The sequence below is a fragment of the Gorilla gorilla genome, chromosome 10, assembly GCF_029281585.2.
Source record: "Gorilla gorilla gorilla isolate KB3781 chromosome 10, NHGRI_mGorGor1-v2.1_pri, whole genome shotgun sequence".
NCBI classification, from domain to species: Eukaryota; Metazoa; Chordata; class Mammalia; order Primates; family Hominidae; genus Gorilla; species Gorilla gorilla.
In genome coordinates, this window is record NC_073234.2 from 84,152,864 (window position 1) to 84,176,079 (window position 23,216).

Here is a 23,216-nt window from a genome sequence, read left to right on the forward strand (position 1 = left end):
ATCCTCTGTCCTATGACTAAGTCGATATTAGCAGGGGTTAGGACTGTTAGTTTTCCAGTTCCTACTGGAGGCAAATTCTTTGTTTACCACTGTTCTCTGTATTTCAAAAGCACCTGGAAATCAATAAAATTTGTTATTCAGAACAAAAGCCTTCTCTATATATTAGTATTTCCCAAAATGTGTTTGGAAATATAGGTATGTTAATCCAAAGGGATGGTACGAGGCTGTATTATTTAAGGAAATGGTCCCATAGCTTAGCATGTTTGGGAAATCCATTTCTTTTCTGCATTTCTCAGATTCTTTATTACATTAATATAAATTGTGAATTTTCAAATATTTTTTCTGACCAGAAGGCATACTTTCCATCCATCATCTTGTCCATGGATCACACTGCCCCACAACACAAATTAATTTGGAATGTATTATATATAATATATATAACATATAGCATATATAACTTGTTCTGGAAGAACTATCTGGAGTTTGAAGAGTTGTTGCAATGTTATTGCCTCATAAAAGGTCATTAAGTTTGGTCTTTCCCAAGCTTTATTTGGTGGTAATCAGTTATTTTTAGTGGACTTTGTTATACTTGCATAAGTACTTATTTTCAGGTAACGTAATAGGAAAAAAGCATTATTTATATGGATATTAGTTCTTTATTGAGAATCAGAAATATTTTAAATTTACTAAATTCAGAGGTAGTCATGGCCTCTCCCCAATAAACTTTATAGTCTTAGACAATTTGTGCATTTTAATAAATTCTTAGCTATAGTATTAAAGAAAGTGGCTGGGTGCGGGGGCTCACGCCTGTAATCCCAGCACTTTGGGAGGCTCAGGCAGAGGCAGGCAGATCATGAGGTCAGGAGATCGAGACCATCCTGGCTAACACGGTGAAACCCCGTCTCTACTAAAAATACAAAAAATTAGCCGGGCGTGGAGACAGGCACCGGTAGTCCCAGGTACTCGGGAGGCTGAGACAGGAGAATTGCTTGAACCCGGGAGGCAGAGGTTGCAGTGAGCCGAGATCAGGGCACTGCACTCCAACCTGGGCGTTAGGGCGAGACTCCATCTCAAAAAAAAAAAAAAAGAAATAAAAAAAGTTACCAGGAAAACTGGTAAGATAGCTAAAAAACATCTATAAAAGGCAATGGAGTAGTTCATATGCAAAAGTATGATAAAATGGTGAGCAATACTGTACAGTATCTGCTTATTAGTTGATATAATGTAAAGTCTATAACAAACCCAAACTTCTACTTTAGCTACAGTACTGTGGACTTTCAATGCTCTTTAACTAGTCTGGTCATCATAATTTTCTCCCCCTTCCCCCTTCTAAAGTCATGAGGAAAATATAAAGGATCTATCATAAAGTATACATCAACTGTATTGTTACCATATAGAATAACAACCAGACTTCTCAATAAGCAACTTATCTATTGCAATAAGACAATATACTATGCTTATCTTTCTGGATTCCCCAGGAAGAGATACTTCCAATCTAACATCAGATATTTTTACTTTCTAAACAGAGCTAACTTGTACCATTTTTAGAAACAGATCACAAATGCAAATTTGCTTCTGGAACAAAACATAACATTGATTTCTTGGAAAGACTTTTGGAAATGTTGAGAAAAAGCTTTTTAACATTTCTGATACATCCAACAGTTCATGTCTGAATGTAATTAAATTAAGCATCCAAATCAACACTGTCATTTATCTGCAGGGACTTAATGTTTTTCTAAAATACTCTTTGCCATTTAGATTCAATCGTGTCAACATTTACCAACATTTGAGTAGGTATACTCTTTAAGAAGGTATATTATACTGCCTTCAAAATACTTATTACCTGAGTGTTAACTATCTTTCCTCCACCTGAACAAGCACCAAAAATGTAGCATCTCTTACCAGTCACAGAATCACCGTTCAGCGTGGAGGGCAGGGGGTCTCCATTTTACAGATAAAGAAACTGAATGTGTGGTGGATTTGAATCCAGGGCTTCTGCCCTTTTTCTTTCTTTCTTTTTTTTTTTTTTTTTTTTTGAGACGGAGTCTTGCTTTGTCGCCCAGGCTGGAGTGCAGTGGCGCGATCTCGGCTCACTGCAAGCTCCACCTCCCGGGTTCACGCCATTCTCCTGCCTCAGCCTCCCGAGTAGCTGGGACTACAGGCACCCACTACCACGCCCGGCTAATTTTTTGTATTTTTAGTAGAGACGGGGTTTCACCGTGTTAGCCAGGATGGTCTCGATCTCCTGACCTCGTGATCCGCCCGCCTCGGCCTCCCAAAGTGCTGGGATTACAGGCGTGAGCCACCGCGCCCGGCTCTTTTTTTTTTTTTTGAGACAGAGGTTCGCTCTGTCACCCCAGCTGGAGTGCAGTGCAGTGATGTGATCTTGGCTCAATGCAACCTCTGCCTTCTGGGTTCAGGCGATTTCTCCTGCCTCAGCCTCCCAAGTAGCTGGGATTACAGGTGCCTGCCACCACGCCCGGCTAATTTTTGTATTTTTTTTTAGTAGAGATCGGGTTTCACCATGTTGGCCAGGCTGGTCTCGAGCTCCTGACCTCAAGTGATCCGCCTGCCTCAGCCTCCCAAAGTGCTGGGATTACAGGCATGAGCCACCGTGCCTGACTGCTGCTTTCTAAATATCATTTCACTCCCACATTTTTCTCCCACATTTTCATTTCTCATGAAAGTGTGTATCAGGTTGGTTTCTCTATAAAAGGAATTATAGCTGAACTAGAGCTGGAGGAGCATAACCACCAGCCCAAGAGGGAGGGGAAAAGCCGGAAAGGCGTTGGGCAGGGAGGTGGCTTGGGTACCTGGTTTGACCACAGTTAGAATACCATGATTGTGTTTTGTTAGTCTTTAAATGATTTTGAGTCTGATACTAAATTCTGATTTTAAAAACTATTTCAGCAAGAGATTTACATTAAGGCTGATGAACTAATTCAGATTTTTGTTCGTGTCCCTTCAAAAATTGCTATCTTAGAAAAGTTAGAATTCAATGCCCAGTTGAAAAATTGCTTGGGGCTTGATAGCAAATCAAGTTTCATCTTATATACTTTTATTTGTAATATACCAAAGTCATTTTTGCAATATTATATTATGTAATTTCAAGTATGTAATTACTGCTTCTTTAAATACAAATGATCAAGATATTCAGATTATTATGAGTTTTTTTTGGTTATCTATTGCTGCTGCACAAATTACCAGATTTTATAAGTGGTTTAAATAAGCCTCCAATTTGTTTATATTAACATGTATGATTTTGTGCATGTAGAATAAGCTTGGCATAGAAATGGCCTAAATGCTCCTGTAGCTCTTCATTCCTTTGTCGTTCTCACTCTCCATGCCAGTTTGTCTCATTTCTAGATCCCATAGAACTTTCAATTGAAAGTAATAACCAAGGCAACTCACTTTCCATGAGTAATACACCACACTTCTAGAAATCAGCCTATATTACTATCACACTGGGGATTAAGTAAAAAAAAGAGAAAGAAGGATGGGAAGGGGAGGGGAGCAGAGGAAAGAAGAAAAGGAAGGGAAGGGGAGGGAAAGGGAGAGAAGGGGAGGAGAGGGAAAGAAGGGAGGAAGGTAGGAAGAGGAGAAGGAAGGAAGGAAAGAAATCTGCTCACCAGAGTTGCTGTTTTTTTTTTCTTTTCTGTTTAGTGCTTTACCCCTTAATTCTTATAGGTAACGGTGTAATACAGGGTAACTCTCATAGTGGAGAACTTGAGAAGCATTAGTACTTCAAATTGAGTCCTAATGGTAAAATTTTTTTCTGATAAAAAAAGGTAGTTTGTAGTGCTGTTAGGAGGTAACATAATACCTTTACTACCAACCTTAGGATCAATTCAAGGTCCAGTAAAAGGAATGTGTCTGGAATTCTTGATTATAGACATGAACACACTCTTCTGTCAGTGTTCATAGTGAGCTGGGAGGTTGCCTACGCATTAAGACCTAGCTTCATAAAATGACTCAAAGCCCTAGGCAGTTTCTGGGAAGGACTGGGAGTAGCAGTCTCCTGGCACCCGTTGTTCATTCATTCATTCATTCATTCAGTACCTACTATGTGCTAGGCTTTGAGGATATAACATGAATTTTTCAAACAAATTAAATAGACCTTGGCCTCAAATAGCTCACATTCTACTAGAGAAGGCACACATGGAGAAGATTATAATACAATGTTGTAAATCCAATAGTAGAGATAACCAGTTTATTTTGGGGAGCAAAGAGAAAGGGTCCCTAACCCCAGACTGCCTGCGAAGAGGTGAAATGGAATTGAACAGGATTATGGTCAGCCAAGGCGTCCTAGTGGAGCTGCTACCTGAACTGAGTTTTAAGAGGGGTAGGAAAGAAAAAATGTAGTGGGTCATAATGGCATTCCAGATACGGGGGACACAAACAGCTCTGTGTTTATGAACTACAACCAGTTGTTGACTTTTGTTTCAAGTGGTTCCCCTTCCCCAGTGCTGTGTGGACGACGGACTGAAGAGGAGAAGGCTGGGAGCAAGGGACCAGTAGAGCTGTTGCAGCAGTGCAGGTGAGATATGAGGCCTCAACTCTGCAGTGTTGACAACCATAGAGAGCAGAGAGCAGAATTCATCAATATTTATCAGCACCAATTTTTTTTTTTTTAAGACAGAGTCTCGCTTCTTCACCCAGGCTGGAGTACAATGGCGCAATCCCAGCTCACTGCAACCTCTCCCTCCCGGGTTCAAGCGATTCTCCTGCCTCAGCCTCCCCAGTAGCTGGGGTTACAGGCATGCACCACCACGCCCGACTAATTTTTTTTTTTTTTTTTAGTAGAGATGGGGTTTCACCATGTTGGCCAGGCTGGTCTCGAGCTCCTGATCTCAAGTGATCCGCCCGCCTTAGCCTCCCAAAATGCTGGGATTACAGGCATGAGCCACCATGTCTGGCCAACACCAACCTTTAGTTACTTGCTGAATACACGGGATTAAGGAGGAAGAGAAAGTATCAAGGATGACTCCCAGGTTCCTAGCTTGGTGGTCCCAGTAATTGAGAGAGAGAATACAGCAGGAAAAGCAGCTCTAGGGGGAACAGGATGAGTATCTCCACATGATGGGTTTGAGGTACCTGTGAGTCACATCCAGGTGGATGTGTCCTGTGGGCAGTGGGACATGAGTCTGAAGCTCAGGCAAGAGGCTAGAGTTACATCTTTGGAGTCATCAGCCTAATGGAGGACTGTGGCATCCAGGTGCCAAAAGCTAGGGAAACTTGGCTCTGGAGGGAGAGGGGCTTTCTTAATTGACCTGTATGCTTTGAAGCTCTATAGAGACACAGTCTTATCCCTTCAGGCCTGTATTTTCTTGGGCCACTAAGATGTGGTTACATATTTTCTCTCACATCTCCTAGAATGTTTGCAAAACAATTCCCAGTCCTATGATCATTTCTCCCTTCTTCTGAGAACTAATTATATATGGCACTTAATATCTATTCACATGTAGCACTCATGGTGAGGGTTTTTTGTTTTTTTGTTTTTGTTTTTTTTTTTTGAGACAGAGTCTTACTCTGTTGCCCAAGCTGGAGTACAATGGCACTATCTCGGCTCACTGCAAACTGCGCCTCTAGGGTTCAAGCGATTCTCCTGTCTCAGCCTCCCGAAAGGCTGCGATTACAGGTGCCCGCCACCACACCCCGCTAATATTTAGTAGAGACAGGGTTTCACCATGTTGGTCAGGCTGGTTTTGAACTCCTGACCTCACGGTGATCCGCCCACCTTGGCCTCCCAAAGTGCTGGGATTACAAGGTGTGAGCCACTGCTCCTGGCCTTATGGTGAAGTCTTGTATGTAGAAGATCAATAAATGTTCATCTTCATTGCTTATATTCATCCGGTTCTCTGTATACAAAATGATCTTCTTTTTGCAGGCATTTTTTTGCTTCTCAAGTTTTAACTTCTTACACATTTTAAGACTACTTCAAGATTAATTTGAGTGTAAATGAGCAGTACTTGTTAGGTAAGTGTCTTCCATTCATTGTCAAGACTGAATCATTCTTTTCATTATCACCGCATATTGCTTATTGTGGAATTATTTGGAAACATCCATTTCTCTTCTTCAGGAAGATCGTGGAGTTTCTCCAGTCAAGGTCCCACTAGAGTGAGTTAGGGTTGCAGTAACCTGGAGTGAGCAATCCCTGATTCCAGGTGGTGATGTGGGTTGAGTTTCACATTTTACTTTATTTGAAGAATATGTGCAAAAGACTCACTAAAAATAAGAACAAACTGGGCTTTGTTGCAGCTGAGTGGTCTGGCAAATTTCTGTATAGAGGAATCATTGGGCATGAAGGATTTGATACTGGGATAGAATCCAATTGCCCTTGGAATGGAAGTAGAATATCCTTTTTAAGAGCACTGAAGTTCTGGGATTTCTCCGGAATAATCACCTTTGTGATGTGTGGATCATGTCCAGGGACTGTAACCTGAGAAGAAACAAGAGACAATTATATGAGTGACTTAAGATGGTTCGTGGTGCCCACACTGAAAACACTGATATCCATCACTAAAATGCAGCCTTTGTGCAATGCATGTAACAATCTACCAGACCTCTGGGCCAGCAACAGATTTGGTCCTGCAGCCTGAGTTATCCAATGCCTGTTGACAGAGACCAGCGTTGTGAATGCTGTTGCCAAGAATTACAAAATGAAATAAGGACAGGTGGGTACCTTATCTGGCAATGTAAGTCAAGAGAGGGAAGCAGCAGATGTTTCTGCCACCATCCTTTTCATGGGGCAGAAGGGTAAAGAGATAACTGTTTCCCTTTGTCCCAAGTGTGTATTTAACATCCTCCTTGGATATCAAGATTATTTTCAAATAGAATTATTTTCTCAACTTACTAATTTCTTTTCAGCTGACCTACAAGCCTATTGCTTCTTTTAAAAGCTTTTCTTTCTTTCTTTTCTTTTCCCTTCTTTTTTTTTTTGAGATAGAGTCTTGCTCTGTCACCCAGCCTGGAGTACAGTGGCTCAATCTTGGCTCATTGCAACCTCCGCCTCCCGGGTTCAAGCGATTCTCCTACCTCAGCCTCCCAAGTAGCTGGGATTACAGGTGCATACCACCATGCCCAGGTAATTTTTTGTATTTTTAGTAGAGACAGGGTTTCACCAAGTTGGCCAGGCTGGTCTTGAACTCCTGACCTCAAGTGATCCACCTGCCTCTCAGCCTCCCAAAGTGCTGAGATTACAGTCATGAGCCACCACATCCACCCTCCTTTAAAAGCTTTGATTTTACCTGGTTTTGTTCATATCAGCCTGAATCTTTGGTTAGGCTTTTTTTTTTTTTTTTTTTTTTTTTTTTTTTTTTTTTTTATAGTGGAGGAAATGATCAGGACAAGACAAATGCTAAACTAACTACAGGCAATGTCTACTGAGAAATGCTTTTATTATATATGGCAGTGAAGGGAAAAAATGGGGAATGACATTTACATAACCACTCATTGGTACGTATTTTACACATTCATTTCAATGTCCAGAGTCTTACCTTCAAATATTATCCTAGAACTAATATCTAGGGTCAATGTGTACTGTGTTAGTCTAACTAATGGGAAATGAACAATTCATAACTTTATTCTAAAGGTGTGGCTTATTTATGAGGTTGCATATAAGTAATTAGATTCACTATAGGGAAAATCATATTTTTAAATAGAATAGAAATATCACAGTAAATAGGAGGAAAATAAAGGGGCTTTTTAGACAAAGATTCGCAGTGAGTTGAGATTTTTCAAGCTCTATCCATTTTCTCAGCAGGAGTAGAAATTCCTAAAAGGATTAGCAATTGATAAGCCTCACATCTAGGCACCTTGGGGAGAACCCATGGAGCATGGAGGCTCTGAATTCTATAGTTTTATAAACTAAAAACCATGTTTTTTCCATGATGTCCTCAAGATGAAATAATAAAATACCAACTCAGTTTTCACTACAGAAGAGATGACTACCTTCTCCCAGGATTAGCTCTATATAGAATAACTGCTATGGTTGGCATGAGACCCACTAAGCAAAATAGAAGAATCCTGAATTTCTCAGAGAAATTCACATCAAAGAGAAAGAGGCAAAATCTGGCCAACTATATCAATACTTATTCGTTTAGTTCTTTCACATAAATCCACTCAGGCTCAAATTAGTCCATGCCTTCCTGTCTTAGGATAAAATGGCTCAGAAATATATGTTTTATGGAATTAAAGACTGAAATTTTACTTGCATCGATTGAAAAAAGGGCTGCAAAATATGTTTATCATTTGCTGAATATAGTGTTAAAATTTGTGGATCAGATCTCACTTATAAAATGAATTCTAAGGAACTTTTCCCAATTCATTTTTTATAGTGGAAAGTGTATGCCATGGAATGGGTGTTGTATCGTATCCCGGGAAACTATAAACTACCTTTGCTACATTGCTTATTCTTTATTATTAATCGGGTTACATTTTAATCATAAAAGATATCACAAGAAATAGGATTTGGCTCCTACTTTTAAAAAATTGCCATCAGGGGAAAAATATGAATTTTTCTGTTTTTTTTTTTCATATAATTTCCACCTCTTCCACCTCCTGCCAATTGCAAGTCTGACACTATCCTTTCTTTCTGTCTTGATGGATCTACTTTTGAACTTCCTAGACTTATTTTGGATTCCTTCTGGGTGAATAAGTATTATGAGTTCTATAATTTTTAATAACAATAACTAGCATTGCATACTTACATTTATTATATAGGACCCAGGCAAGAGAAGGAGATAATACTCTCCATATTTGTTGGTTCTATAGGGGCAGATATGTTTCCTGTCTTGGACTTCCACAATTACATTGGGTAATGGATTTCCATTCTGATCAAAAACTTGACCCTTTACACCTGCAAGACAAAAATAAAATTAAATATTAATACCATATTTTATGGCATATAAAAATTATTATAAATATTTAAGAACAATATATGCAATATTTATTAGCTAACTCAATGTTGTGAGTTAATATTAAGTGTTAGAGAGGGAAAAAAACTTATTTTTGATGTAACTTAAAATACAGTCAAAATTACTAATCTGATTTATAGCTTAAATTTGTTTGTTGTTGAATAGCCCATTTATATGAGTACGTATTATCACAGTGAGAGAACACAGATGACAACCTAAGTTCCACTCCTGTCACTTCCAAGTTATTTACTCAGTCACCAAACTGTACTACAACCATTGGTGGATTCCATAAAATCCTAAATAAAAACGGTGTCAATGTATTAGTTACAACAAAATATTTACGTGTGCGAGGGACTCAATAGTTTTGTCTTGTAGTCCAACTACATGGGAAGCAAAATTATAATCACAAGGCTTCTTGGAAGCATGGAATCGATTGGCCAGTAACAGCAGCCAATATTTATTGGCACTTAGTATATTCTAGGCTCTGTACTAACTGCCAAATGAGCATTTTCTCATTAAATTCTCATATCAGCTCTGTGTCATCAATTATTATCATGATTTTACAGATGAAAAAAACTAAGGCTCTGGCTTATTAAAATAACCTCCTCAAACTCACACAGCCAACGAAGTGGCCCAGCCTAGCCGTCAACCCATGATAGTCTCGACAGCCCCTCTCAAAATTTCAGGAGTACAATTTTTAAAAAGCCATTTATATTTTAAGACCTTTCTTATTTCAGATCCTACATGTCACATCTAGTTTGTTTACTCCAGCATCAAATCATATTACCTTAAGGTGAAGCTGCCTAAGTCCCCAATAACATAAATGAGAATGAAGAGCTACAATAGTAAGATGATCTTGAACTCTCCCCAAACAGTTATGCTCAATAATTATTTATTAGGGCAGAAAAATATGGGGCACACGTAATAGTTTCCCCCAGAAATGGTTAAAGTGAAAAATAAAAATTTTGGCATTTAGCAAAACAATGTTTATCTTGAACTTCAACAAACTTCTATCTGACCTAGGTTGCCTTTTATTATACTTTCTGTCCTATTTAATTCCTGACTCTTCATTTTTTGTCTCCTGAGGAGGAAAATGCCACATTTCCTTCTCCCTTTCTCTATACAACTGTGTAAACTTCTATTTTCACTTCGTGTGTTCCTCTTTGCCCTCTCTTTTTAAAACACAGTTCCATTTGTATTTATTCCTACTGCTTGATACATATCCTTTTGATGTTTAGGTAGTACCCAATCATAAATTGGTAATAATTTGGTAACCTAATTATGCATTTATTCCTTGGGTTTCAGTGGCATTATTTTGTTTTATTTAATTAATTAATTTACTTTTTGTAGAGATGGGGTTTCACCACGTTGCCCAGGCTTGTCTTGAACTCCTGGGCTCAAGCAATCCACCTGCCTAAGCTTCCCAAAGTGCTGGGATTACAGGTGTGAGGCACCACACTCAGCTTCAATGGCATTATTTTGGAGAGCTATTTACACTGTGCCCCCCTTAGGAGGTCCTTTGATATGTGATAAATATAGCATGTACCCATCATCATAGCTTGGTGTGACAGAAAGAACCTAGTCAGGTTTTGATTTGAATTCTAGTTCTCAAGTCACTAAACATTCCCAAGCCTCAATTTTATCACCTATGAAATGGGGATAATATACCACCACCCAGGATGGTTGTGAAGATTAAATGTAAGTAACACAGAACAGGAAGATCAACAAACATTAATTCTTTCTTTCCTTTCTTCTTCTTTTTTTTTTTTAGACAGGGTCTTGCTCTGTCACCCAGGCTGGAGTGCAGTGGTGTGATCAGGGCTTACTGCAGCCTTGACTTCCCATGCTCAAGCAGTCCTCCCACCTCAGCCTCCCAAGTAGGTGGGACTACAAGCACACACCACCACACCTGGCTAATTTTTGTATTTTTTTGTAGAGGTGGGGTTTCGCCATGTTGCACAGGCTAGTCTTGAACTCCTGAGCTCACATGATCTACCTTGGCCTCCCAAAGTGCTGGAGTGCAGGGATTATAGGTGTGAGCCACCAGTCCTGGCTTTCTTTCCTTCCCTCTTATTTGGATTAAGAAAAACTATGCGGTGTGGCGGGGGGAGAATATATTAGATGAATTTCTGGAGTCTTAATTCAACTTTGTTCCACAAAGCAGGAATATGTGAGGGAAGAAGCTATGCATATTATTTCCTTCTCCAGGGCTCTGAGCTAGTTTATAGTCTTCATGCCACTTAGAAAATCCATGCGTTTCAGCAAGGTAACTTGTGCTGGATGGTGTTGTGTCTGTTGGCATCTTTTGTATTTTTTGTTGACTTCCCCAAAACCAACCAAATAGAAGAAAATCAAGTGCATAAAAAATGAAGCAGAGCTATCATTGAAACTGACATTACACAATTTTTTGGTTTTTTTTTTGAGATGGAATTTTGCTGTTGTTGCCCAGGCTGCAATGGCGCGATCTCAGCTCACCGCAACCTCTGCCTCCCGGGTTCAAGCAATCTCCTGCCTCAGCCTCCTAAGTAGCTGGGATTACAGGCATGCACCACCATGCCCATCTTATTTTGTATTTTTAGTAGAGACAGGGTTTCTCCATGTTGGTCAGGCTGGTCTTGAACTCCTGATCTCAAATGATCCGCCCGCCTCAGCCTCCCAAAGTGCTGGGATTACAGGCGTGAGCCATTGCGCCCGGCTAACATGACACCATTCTTTAACATTGGAGATAATGATGAAATAGAATTCAGGGTACTAGTAATGAGTAGTTGGCAGAAGACACCAAAAAAAAAAAAAAAAAAAAAAGGCATGGTACCCTTTAAAAAAAGGCAGCAAATTTCTTCTTGTCTAGAAGCAGTTACACTTTAATAGAACAGATTTGACTTTTTTGACAGTCACATGACAGTGATTTTGGATGGCCTCAGGGACTTGAACAACACGTATGTATCAGTGTGTGCTGCAGCTGAATCAAGGCTCCAGTCAACATGTGGTCTGCCTACCCTCAAAGATAGAAAAAGGAAGAAAAATTTGCATTTGAAGAAATGTCTGAAAATCTTCATATTCCAGTTTGACCCTCATTCGTCATCCCCTAATAACCCAAAGATTCACTTTCTTTTTTTTAAAATTGAAGTCTCCCTCTGTTGCCCAGGCTGGAGTGCAGTGGCACCAGTTCGGCTCACTGCAACTTTCATCTCCCGGGTTCAAGCGATTCTCCTGCCTCAGCACCCCAAGTAGCTGGGATTACAGGTGCCCACCACCACACCTGGCTAATTTTTGTATTTTTAGTAGAGATGGGTTTCACCACGTTGGCCAGGCTGGTCTCGAACTCCTGATCTCAAGTGATCCACCCACCTTGGCCTCCCAAAGTGCTGGGATTACAGGCCCAAAGACTCACTTTCATATGACTCTTACCTAAACCTAAAGATGGTTCTTCCAGCTATGGAAGCCTGGGGTATGTGAATATCACTGTTACTGGGCAAACACAGGCCATGCTTATGTATGGAATTTATATTCAAAGGAAAACCCCTCCCTCCAGCCAAATAAAAGCGTGCTTTAGCTTGTATATGTCTTTACAATATTTTGTCTACATACCACCAAACCTTTCACTTAAGAGGGAAGTAATTGTTTTACCAGAAAATGTGATTTATTTCTATATGCTGAAGTTGAAACATTGAAAAAAAGACTGGTAGACCCTAAGAGACGCAGAGAGCCAACACTATATTAAAAAAAAAAAGGAAAATTTGAAAAATGCTCAGATACAATACAAATGAGAAGACATAAAATCTGAGATATAAATTCTGTGGCCAGATGGGGAGATACATGGGAGAAATGTAAAGCTCTTTTTCCATTGGAAATGGATTAGAGCTTCATGAATGAAAAGTCTTGGCTGGGCAAGCACTAGAATTCTGCATCTGTTGGCCACGATTTAGAGTCGGAGCTGGGACAGTACTTAGGAGACTGCTTGTTTGTGCCCATGTCCCCACCGCATGGTCACAGTTGCCTCCTGTTTTGGATGTGATGACAGATCCACATCTGTGGCCCACAGGCTTCTGGAACTCAGCACATACCAGATTCTTTTATGCCCAGGTTGCTTAGGTTTCTGGATGCTGTGAGCCATTCCCTTGCTCTCTAGGTTCAGATCTGCTTTGAGGAGTCCAGGGGAAAGACAGGGCTGCAGCAGGCAGGTAACACCGTGTCTGGCTCATCTTTGCTTCTCCTCAGAGACAGGGACAAGCAAGACATTTTAAGCCTCTAGAATTCAGACTTGCCCTCCTTTGCTACCTTGGTTTTAATGTCTGCCGACACCCTCATCTCAACTTGAACCTAGTAAATCATCCTTTAAGCAGGACAACACAGCACCAAGGGGCCCGAGTTTCAGTTGAGGTCTGCAGTGAGTTCTAATTGAAAGAATAACACCACTGAAGCCTTAGAACAGGCTGGTGGGAGGCAAGGCTTGATGCTATTACTCTCAACTTTCTGTTGACTACACTGAGATTCAGACAAGTGCTTGCTCAAGATTGCAAACATCGCCAGATGACAAAACAGCTTGGGCTCTACCTAAGCCTCTACCCTCTTGGCAAGGCCCTTCCACTAAAGCAGAAGGCCTTTCCTTCCCAGACAAGGTGGCTCAGAGACTTCCAGATGGGTCAAAACCTCAGAAACTCAGAAGCATCCGAGCAATTGGTAAAATGGAACCAGTAAATGCAATGCAGTTTGATGAATATCAATAATGTCTTTAAACCAGAGCAATACCAATAAAGGGGTGTTTGCTGCCATTCTTCACAAACAAAATATTCATTAGTTTCTTATTGGGCACTAGTAGGGAGAGAACCTTTCTATTAAGTAGTAATAACCACACTGTATTGGTATTTTGAAATATGGTTTCATTATTAAACCATGTTATGCATCTGTCTTAAACCACAAGGGGGCAGGGTTGATGTGCCAATATATGTTTTTTTTGAGTGAGTTGTTTGCATCTGATTATAGAGACAGGCAGATAAACATTCTTTATAAAACCTAATGCAAATGGGCTGGGCGTGGTGGCTCATGCCTGTAATCCCAGCACTTTGGGAGGCTGAGGTCGGCGGATCACCTGAGGTCAGGAGTTCAAGACCAGCCTGGACAATATGGTGAAACCCTGTCTCTACAAAAATAAAAATTAGCTGGGCATGATGGTGGGTGCCTGTAATTCCAGCAAATTGGGAGGCTGAGTGGGAGAATCACATGAACCCGGAAGGCGGAGGTTACAGTGAGCCGAGATCATCACACCATTGCACTCCAGCTTAGATGACAGAGCGAGACTCCGTCTCAAAAACAAACAAACAAAACCTAGTGCAAATGGACTGGTAAGCCTTCCAAATTATTAAAAATAATAATAGGTATGCTGCAATTTATATTGCCCTTTCCCTGGCAATATTACATCAACATGATACTTCAAAGCCCACCTTAATTCAGTGCTTGGTAAATAATTTTTACAGCCAGATTGAGGTTCTGAAAATAGTAGTGCAGTTACATAGAGCATATTTGATGTTCACTTGCATGCCCACACCCATGTTGATACTGGTGAAGAATGAATTTCAGAAAAGAATAGGCAGAGCCAGTCACGGTGGCTCACACCTGGGATCCCAGCACTTTGGGAGGCTGAGGCAGAAGGATCGCTTGAGCCCAGGAGTTTGGGACTCACCTGGACAACATAGCAAGATTCTGTCTCTATACAAAATTTTTTAAAAAATTAGCTGGATGTGGTGCTGTGCACCTGTAGTCCTACTTACTTGGGACGCTGAGGCAGAAGGATCACTTGAGCCCAGGAGGTCAAGGTTACAGTGGGCAATGACTGTGCCACTGTACTCCAGCCTGGGTGACAGAGTGAGACCCTGTCACTAAAATAATGATAATGATAATAATAGTAATAGATGAACAAACTAAAGGATCAATAGAGGTAGAAATATAATAGAAATGTTAGACTAATACATGACATGCCTCATGAGGAAAATCTAGTGGAGAAAGAATTACCAGAATACTAAGCAAGAGAGAACCCAAGACAATGTTTGATGATATAATGAAGAAGGTGAAAGTCCCAATAATAAGTTTATAATCTTTATTAAGATGCTGGTGAGAAAGAACGATATTTCATAACATCCCCTATCATAGGGAGTCAACCTAGTCCATGAATGACTCAGCCAGTTAGACATAGCCCTGTGAGTTTACCAGTAATCTTTGTGTACTTCTCTTCAGGTCAGGGGATGGAGGCTGGGGATACAGGTATGAAAGAGGGCAGGGGCATCCCTTTTAGGGATGTGTGCCGAGGAAGGGTCCTAATCATCCTTGCACTCAGCCCTCTGGGCCTGTGCTACCTTCCGACATCCTTCTCCATCTTCTTTGTAGCAGGAGGAAAGCTTTGCTGTGAATCATGCAGAAAATTCCAGGAATTATGCAGTTATGCAGTAGGCCCATGCAGCAAACCTTTTCAACACACACACACACACACACACACACACACACACACACACACACACACACTCTCACTCTCTCTCTCTCTATGTGGTATCATAGCTATTATGCCAATTCCTGATATGTTTCTCTCCCCAAGCCATTCTGAATGGAGAAAGATAACTTCACCTCTGTAAATATAGAAGAGCCTTCCACACCTTGCCCAAAGAGACACCACCTGGTTAATAAACTTGAACTGTACAAGATTTCATCATCATCTCTAGCAGTGTGTTTCTCTAGTGCAATGGCTTTCTAAGTATAGCTGCTGGACCAGCAGCATCAGCATCACGTGGTAAGGTGGTCCAAACAGAAACTCCGGGTTGGGGCCTGGCAATCTGTTTTAGCAAGCGCTCCCGGTGAGTCCACTGCACGTTTGAAAGCTACCACTCTCTGCCACATTTAGTCTGTCTATCTGTGATAAGGGCCAGCCAACCTTCAGCAAACAGGCTGGCAAGATTTCTAGCACCAGGACATCTGGCAGAGTTCAGAGGTGAGAGGGGTTGAAGGTAATGGTGCTAGCTCACCACCCCAATACTGGAAAAAATGCAAAGTGGTATGTCCAGTGTTCTCAGGGTCCTTGGTACTGCGTGGTGAGTGACAAGCAAACATAGTATTTTTCTAAATGGGAGATGATGTAACCGAGTAGCAGCCTGTTTTCCTGATATTTTGCCAGATTTCTAGATCATTCAACATGTAAAATTAGGGGGACTCTGGATGCTTGTTTGTTTTTGAGATGGAGTCTTACTCTGTCACCCAGTCTGGAGTACAGTGGCACCATCTCGGCTCCTTGGCGGAGGGAGCAACTTCCGCCTCCCGGGTTCAAGTGATTCTCCTGCCTCAGCCTCCCAAGTAACTGGGACTACAGGCGTGTGCCACCACGCCTGGCTAATTTTTGTATTTTCAGTAGAGATGAGGTTTCGCCTTGTTGGCCAGGCTGGTCTTGAACTCCTGACCTCAGGTGATACACCCGCCTCGGCCTCCCAAAGTGCTGGGATTACAGGCGTGAGCCACCACGACCACCTGGTACTCTGGATTTTTATACCCTCATATTAAAGGAACATGCATCATGCTTCCTTTTCTATGAATGAGTGGGCACTGCATTTCTCACACACTGCAGATACTCATGCAGAGAGAATTCTTGACCATCAGATCTGGCACTGAAATGAGGCTATAACTACAAAGCATAAATAAAGGCTTGCGTTTAGTCAACCCAGAGGTCTTGCCAGATGCTCTATTTTGTATTAATAGGGAATTAATAAGAAAATTTTACAAACCTAGGTGCACCTGCTTTATATATTCAATTAATGAAGCTTTGTTATTATTCCAAAAGGATGGAAGCTTTTCCTCACGAGGATATTTACAGCATGACAGCTCCAACGTAATTTCAAAACACTGGGCCCAGATGTAGTTGTAGTCTTGCATTCCACCTAAACACAAGCATATTTAATTTTTGTTAGGGTCTAAAATTGGAGTGGAGCCAAGTATCACGTGCCTTGGGGACAAATGAATCAGACAGCTACATGTAAACAGGAAAAAATGAATTTGACATATTAGCTTGTAAAATCAGGGCTTGACATTCTATAACCCAGGCGTGACTAGACAATCCTAAATATTCCCATATGGGTAAATGGATCAGAGCTGACCGAAGTTCAACTGTGCATCAAAATTAAGTGACGGGTGAAGGAAGGGTCCTTTTTTGTTTTTACTTTTTGAAATCCTACATTACAAAAGTGATTCTTTGAATTTCATTTCTTTCTTAAATTACATTTTACATGGATATAAGCTAGAATAAGATTCCTTTAAAATATTTCTACAAATCATTTATAAATACACTTACTAAGTAAAGCTAAGCATGCTAATTTGGGGGAATCACGGGCCAACATTCACTATTGCCAGATACCATATGAAGTGCTTTGTGTCAGCTCATTTAATCCTCACAGCAATTGCCCCTACTTTACAGATGAGGAAACATGATCGCAGATGTTAAAGAAAAGTGCTCAGGGGTTTTGGCCAGTAAATGACAGACACTGGAGTGCAGGCCACCTTCCGCCAGCACCTGTGGGCTTCCCCAATATGCCAGAGTGCTCCTGGGGATCAAAGAAAGAATGCTGCACTGCCTCTCAGAGGTGAAAGGCCCGGCCCCCTGTGGAGCCCAGGCTGCCACTGCTCATGCTGACTTTCCAGTTCTCTCCTCTGGTCCCTTACTTTCAAAGGGTTTGTTTTAAATAGCAAAACAGGCATGCATTATGGCTCCCTAGCAGATAGCCAGAACTGAGAATGCCAAGCGTGGAGGGGGCAGTTCTGGATAAGGCGGGTCAGGCCTGGCCAACAAAACATCCAGGCCAGGCCAGGCACATTCTTCTGGGCTCCTCAAGGCAGCTGGCTTCACCTGTTTTTTGTCTGAGAAGGATACACAGCTCACACACAGGCACACTGGGGAACAATTCCCAGCAGCGACCGTTTCTAGCTAATTTCCTACACATCTGGATTTGCCTTCGAAAGTTAGACAGTGAACATGAAGGACAGCTCTGCCACTGGACAGGATGGGCCCTTTCTTAGCTACAAATTGTGGAGAGCAGGGACGATGCAGAAGCCCTAAGGTAGGAGAGGGGGCTGTATCTTGGACACCAGAGAGAGGTTTGGAATGCTGCCTGGACCTGCTGCCTATCAGCTGTGGTCTATGCTTATTTATATTACCTGAAAAACTGACAGAGAGCCACCCAGGCATAAAAATACCAGCTTGTGCAAGATTACCTGAAAGCCTGTGCATCCAAAGTGACAATTAGGGAAGGCACCTTTGGAAGTGGCCTGCACGCAGAAATGCATGCTGCAACTTGCTGTTGCTGGGGTCAGGCTAACGAGTCTAAAAGGGAATGTTTTCCCCTGAGGCATGGAAATCCAGTTCCAGTCCGTCTCTCCTCCTGTCCTTCCACCCTAGGTCCCTCCTACCCCGGGTTTCTGTTTATATTATTCCCTCTAATAAGAATATCTCTCCTTCCATGTTGCCTACATGGCAATCTCATCCTGTCCCTTACCCGGCTGTCTTATTCCAAGACTGGAGAACTGGGGGCCCTCCTCCCACTGTATCCTGTCTGAAGAGCTCTTTTGTTGAGCCCGCAAAATGGCTTTAAAATCATGATACTTCATGTACAAATTCAGCTTCTCTTTACAAACTGCAAGATCTGGCAGTATTGGCTCCCCAAGGCTGCATGACAATAATTAGCTAGATCTAGTAGCAGCTGTCCCTGTTAGATGGGATGTAAGCATCACATTTCTCCAAGCTCTTCACTACTCCCTATTGTATTTTGGCTCTGCGCACCCTTGGGGTACACTGCACCTTCTCTAAATCTGTTTTTATTCTAATTACACTGCTATCACAATTACTTATCTGCGTGTCTGTCTCCCCTATTCAACTCCAAGGTGAGGTGTGTGTCTTGTTCATCTTTCAGTTCCTGGCTCACAGTAGGCAGACACAGAATAAGTACCTGAATGAATGAAGAAGGCCCTTGGTAATGAGGAACATGTCTGAGCATCTCTCAAACAATCAGTCATCTCCACTGCTCTTATGATATTAGCTGATAAGGACAGAGTGAAGGGCCTATTGTGCCTAAAGTTCTTTTAACAACTGCTGGATCAAAATAAACTAGCTGGCACTTCTGGGTGAAGGCAATAAGGAGAATGGAAGAAATGAAGAGAAACTCACCTTGGAGGGGATACCAAGAGTATCCATTTGTAACACCATTAGGAAAGTTCATTTTGTTTTTACACTCGTCTCCTTTCTTCATGTTGGGATTTCTTGAAGCATAGGTATGTGCAAGATATTGAAAAACATCATCATCAGGCGTTAAGCTTCGGGAGTATAATGCCCCAGTTGCTGCATTTAAAAGATGAACCAAGACCTTTAAACTGACTTGAGAGTAAGAGGAAACACAAACACCATATTAGCAAAGACATAATCGCATCACACACACATGCTCTAATTTCCCTAGAGAGAAATCCTTCATCCACCTCCTCTATTCTTCTTTCTACTTTATAATAAACATATGCAAGGTGATAGCCCCCAAATAAGTCAGATACAAATCCAAACTCCTAAATCAGCTTAAAAATTAAGTGTCCTCTTAGTCACTCTTGCTAATTTCTGGAGGTAAGGACAATTTCTTTAGGTATTATAGGGGTGAATAAAGCTACTGTAATATTTTGGGTCCTCATCCCACAGAGTTTTAAGAAGAGTCAACAATTATTGTTCATATATGATTAGCAAAAAAAAAAGTGAGTTGTTCCAGTTTTATGTTATTTTAGCCATGTTGTCTCTTGTCAGAGAATCAAAATCTGACTATTTAGATCGTATTTTCTAGAATCTAAATTTCACTAATTCACTGATGCATGTCCAGCTGTGGGTTGTCAGTTCAGCCACACTGCCCATCTGCTGTTGAAGAATCACAGGAAGGATGGCTAGAGTTGGGAACATGAAGCTCTTTTCACCCTGCCAGAGAAGTTAAGAGGGGAAGGGAGAGCTGATCCCCATCCAGAGGCAGAGAGTTTTCAGCCCCACTCTGGACTTAAGAAGCCAGAACCGGGCCCGCACCTGCTTACCTTGAACACCATTATCAAATGGGTAACTGGCCACGAGGGCACCACCATGGAGGTTTGCAGAGAGGACAAACGTCTCTGTTTTCAGCCACTTCATGACTGCCACAGTTTCAGGCTGCCTTGAGACATTATTATATTCAAAAGCATCGGGGAAATTTCGATTCAAGTCATACTGGTTATAATTTTCCCTTTAAAAGAAAGAATATTTTAGGGCTTATTGATAGGGCATGAGGGAGTGGATTCTTACAATGTCTTGCCCTTTGGTTTAGGCTCCAGGTGTCTTTCCAAATGTGAGTATGGGTGTGGTGGATGGCTGCCCTGGTGGCCTGCCATGACCCACACCTGGCACTTACATCCGATGGCATCCCCTGCCTCGTGATCTGCTCTCACCAATGAGATACTAGCTATTGTGATGCAGGCAGAGGTTTGATAAGTGTTTGTATTTGGGACTTCTGCTCTTAGATGCTCCCTTTTAGGACCTTGAGGTCCCAATGGTCGCTGCGTGGAGAGTCCACGGAGAGTCCACGGAGAGTCCATGGCTCCAGGTAAATTGTCTCAGAAAGACCAGAGCTGAGCCCCAGACCTGTAGCACAGACAGTAGCCATCCCTGCTCTGCCCTGCCCAAATTCCTGACCTATGGAATCAACAGTAAATAAAAAGGCTGTTGCTTTAAGTCGCTAATTTTGGGGTGGTTCGTTAAGTAGCAACTGATAACAGAAACAACACTAAACACATTACACAAAAGTACTTGTGAAACGTGGAACAGCCATGTTTAAATATATTTGAAAAACTTAAAATTGGAGGGAATCAAGTGGTGAGATTTTGTTCAGCTTTGGTAAAGCAAACACATATATGTAAATTGCATACATATGAATGTATATTAGACATCTGAGAAATTCCAAACCTCCCAAGGCAGCTTGAAATAAAATAAACTGTTTAAATCAGAGCTCCTTCAAGACTCGTTCTTGGTTATGGTTAGTTCTTGGACTACTGGCCTAATAAATCAACCGGTCATTACCAAGGGCCTGGGTGCTCTGCCAGGCACTGCGGATCTAACAACGACAAACACAATGGACAGGATTCCTGCCTGCAGGTAGCTTGCAGTGTAGTGGAGAGAGAGACATGAAGCAAGAAATTAGATATTAAAAGTTGTGCTCTGACAGGAAAGTGCCAGGTGATGTGAGAGTTTATCAGGGGATCTAGTGTATGACAGGTCGAGAGAAAGAGTCTTGGAGGAAATGCTATTTAGGCAGGGAAACGGTGTGTGTAAAACGCTGAGGTAAGAAAGCACCCAGTAGTTCCAGGAAGGAGGCCTAGAGGGGAGGAGGCAGGGGAGAGAGAGGGAGTGGCAAATGAAGATGGAGAGGCTAGGTGGGCACCGGGGCAAAGTAGCCTTATTTGCATTTCTTCCTGCAAGCCGGGGGCAGCCCTGATGTGCCTTGAGCTTTGGCACATCAGCGACATGACACCAGCTCTGAGGGCTCTCACCATGACACATCTCCTCTTGCCAAGGCCAACAGGTGCCTGTCGGGAGCCTTTGTGTTGTGTTGTTTGTTTTCAAGTAAAGATAGACCAGCCCCTCTTTACCTTCCGATGCTGTAATAACAGTCAGGCTTTTTGACGGCTTCAAATCCATCTGGGTTCATGGAAGGCATGATGTGTATCCGGGTACTATTGATCAGATTTGTGATTTCAGGGTCTTTGCCATCACTGGTTACAAGATAGTCAATCAGATGGAGCAGCAGCTCCCGCCCAACAGTCTATATGTGTTAAAGAGAAAAGAGGACATTATTAGGTCAGAGGCAATAAGGAAAGCACTCCCTACAGTACAAATTCCCCAACAGGGGTCTCTACACATGATATCTCAGACCCAAACTAGTTTGTAAGATCACTCTTTCTCAAGCATGCTTATGCTCTGCCAAGTGGCGGTCAGGTGGCGATCAGTCCTGGGGTGTGCTGAAAACTGCTAGTAAGAGTGAAAGTACCTATTTGTAAATAGTTTACATATTGCAAAAATGAATTAGAGTGGAATAATGCTGCTGCTGCTGCTGCTCCTGCTGCTGCTCCTGCTGCTGCTGCTTCTTCCTTTTTTTTTTTTTTTGAGACAGTCTCAACTCCGTCACCCAGGCTGGAGTGCAGTGGCGCGATCTTGGCTCATTGCAACCTCCGCCTCCTGGGTTCAAGCGATTCTCTTGCCTCAGCTTCCTGAGTAGCTGGGATTACAGGCATTTGCCACCACACCCAGCTAATTCTTGTATTTTTAGTAGAGACGGGGTTTCACTATGTTGGCCAGGCTGGTCTTGAACTCCTAACCTCAAGTGATCCACCTGCCTCAGACACCCAAAGTGCTGGGATTACAGGCATGAGACACTGTGCCCGGCCGCAATAATGATTCTTACAACATTTTTCATTTGGTTGCCTTCCAAAGTATCTTCTGGAGTGGTAGAGCAAGAGGTCGAGTTACAGAGAAGCACAGGAATCACGTATTTCCATGAGAATGCATGGTGCATATGAAGCTTATCATGTATGTATTGGTGGATAACAGACTTAAAATCATCACATTGTAGTTTTTTTTTTTTTAAGACAGGGTCTTGCTATGTTGCTAAGGCTGGCTTCCAACTCCTGAGAAACTTCATATCATTATCACTTTTCTAGATATATATTTCTAATATATATTAAGTAAAAGCATGACTATTAAAATGTTAAAAACTGTCATATCCACCTAAATTAGCTTGCATTATCAATAAGGCTTGGGAAACTAAAGGCCTGTGAGAGATCTTGCTTTATAATCCCTCCCCAGGAGAGAGATTCATTATTTTTCTTATTTAAAAAAAGTAATTTAAATGTCAGCCTTATCATAGGAAGATCTGCTTAGACTACATCAAATTCTCCCTATCATTTTAGATTCAAGGAATCTGCTTCAGAAGAACAGATGTTGTTGAGGGGTTAGTAAATGAGAACTCAGGGGCAGCAGGTGAGAAAATCAGGAGAGTGCTGCAGGCACATTCATGTAGACACTGTGCAAGAAAAGATTTCATGGAGCCTCAGAAGAATTTCCAGTCATGATTTCACTGTAGGACTTCAACATTGTGACAAAGGATAAGTGATCCTTGGATGACCACTTCTCACTTGATTCCCTCACTGGCACATAAAGAGACCACATTTTAAACATTTGTTATCCTAATGAACATAGAATAATTGAAATTGGGACTAAGAAAATTTGGG

General features: G+C 41.7%; 1 protein-coding gene across 2 annotated transcripts in view; it reads right to left on the reverse strand.

Annotated features, from left to right (window-relative positions):
• Positions 1 to 3,036: 3,036 nt before the first annotated feature.
• The window catches only part of CPM (carboxypeptidase M), a 79,920-nt gene continuing 59,740 nt past the window's right edge, over positions 3,037 to 23,216 (reverse strand). For both annotated transcript variants that reach the window (XM_004053542.5, XM_055357022.2), the window contains 6 exons: positions 21,579 to 21,751; positions 19,995 to 20,179; positions 19,105 to 19,275; positions 16,676 to 16,828; positions 8,709 to 8,857; positions 3,037 to 6,439 (listed from right to left, as the gene is read on the reverse strand). In XM_004053542.5, coding sequence (XP_004053590.1) covers positions 6,197 to 6,439; positions 8,709 to 8,857; positions 16,676 to 16,828; positions 19,105 to 19,275; positions 19,995 to 20,179; positions 21,579 to 21,751 — 1,074 coding nt within the window. In that variant the 3' untranslated portion in view covers positions 3,037 to 6,196. The remainder of the gene's footprint in view (positions 6,440 to 8,708; positions 8,858 to 16,675; positions 16,829 to 19,104; positions 19,276 to 19,994; positions 20,180 to 21,578; positions 21,752 to 23,216) is intronic.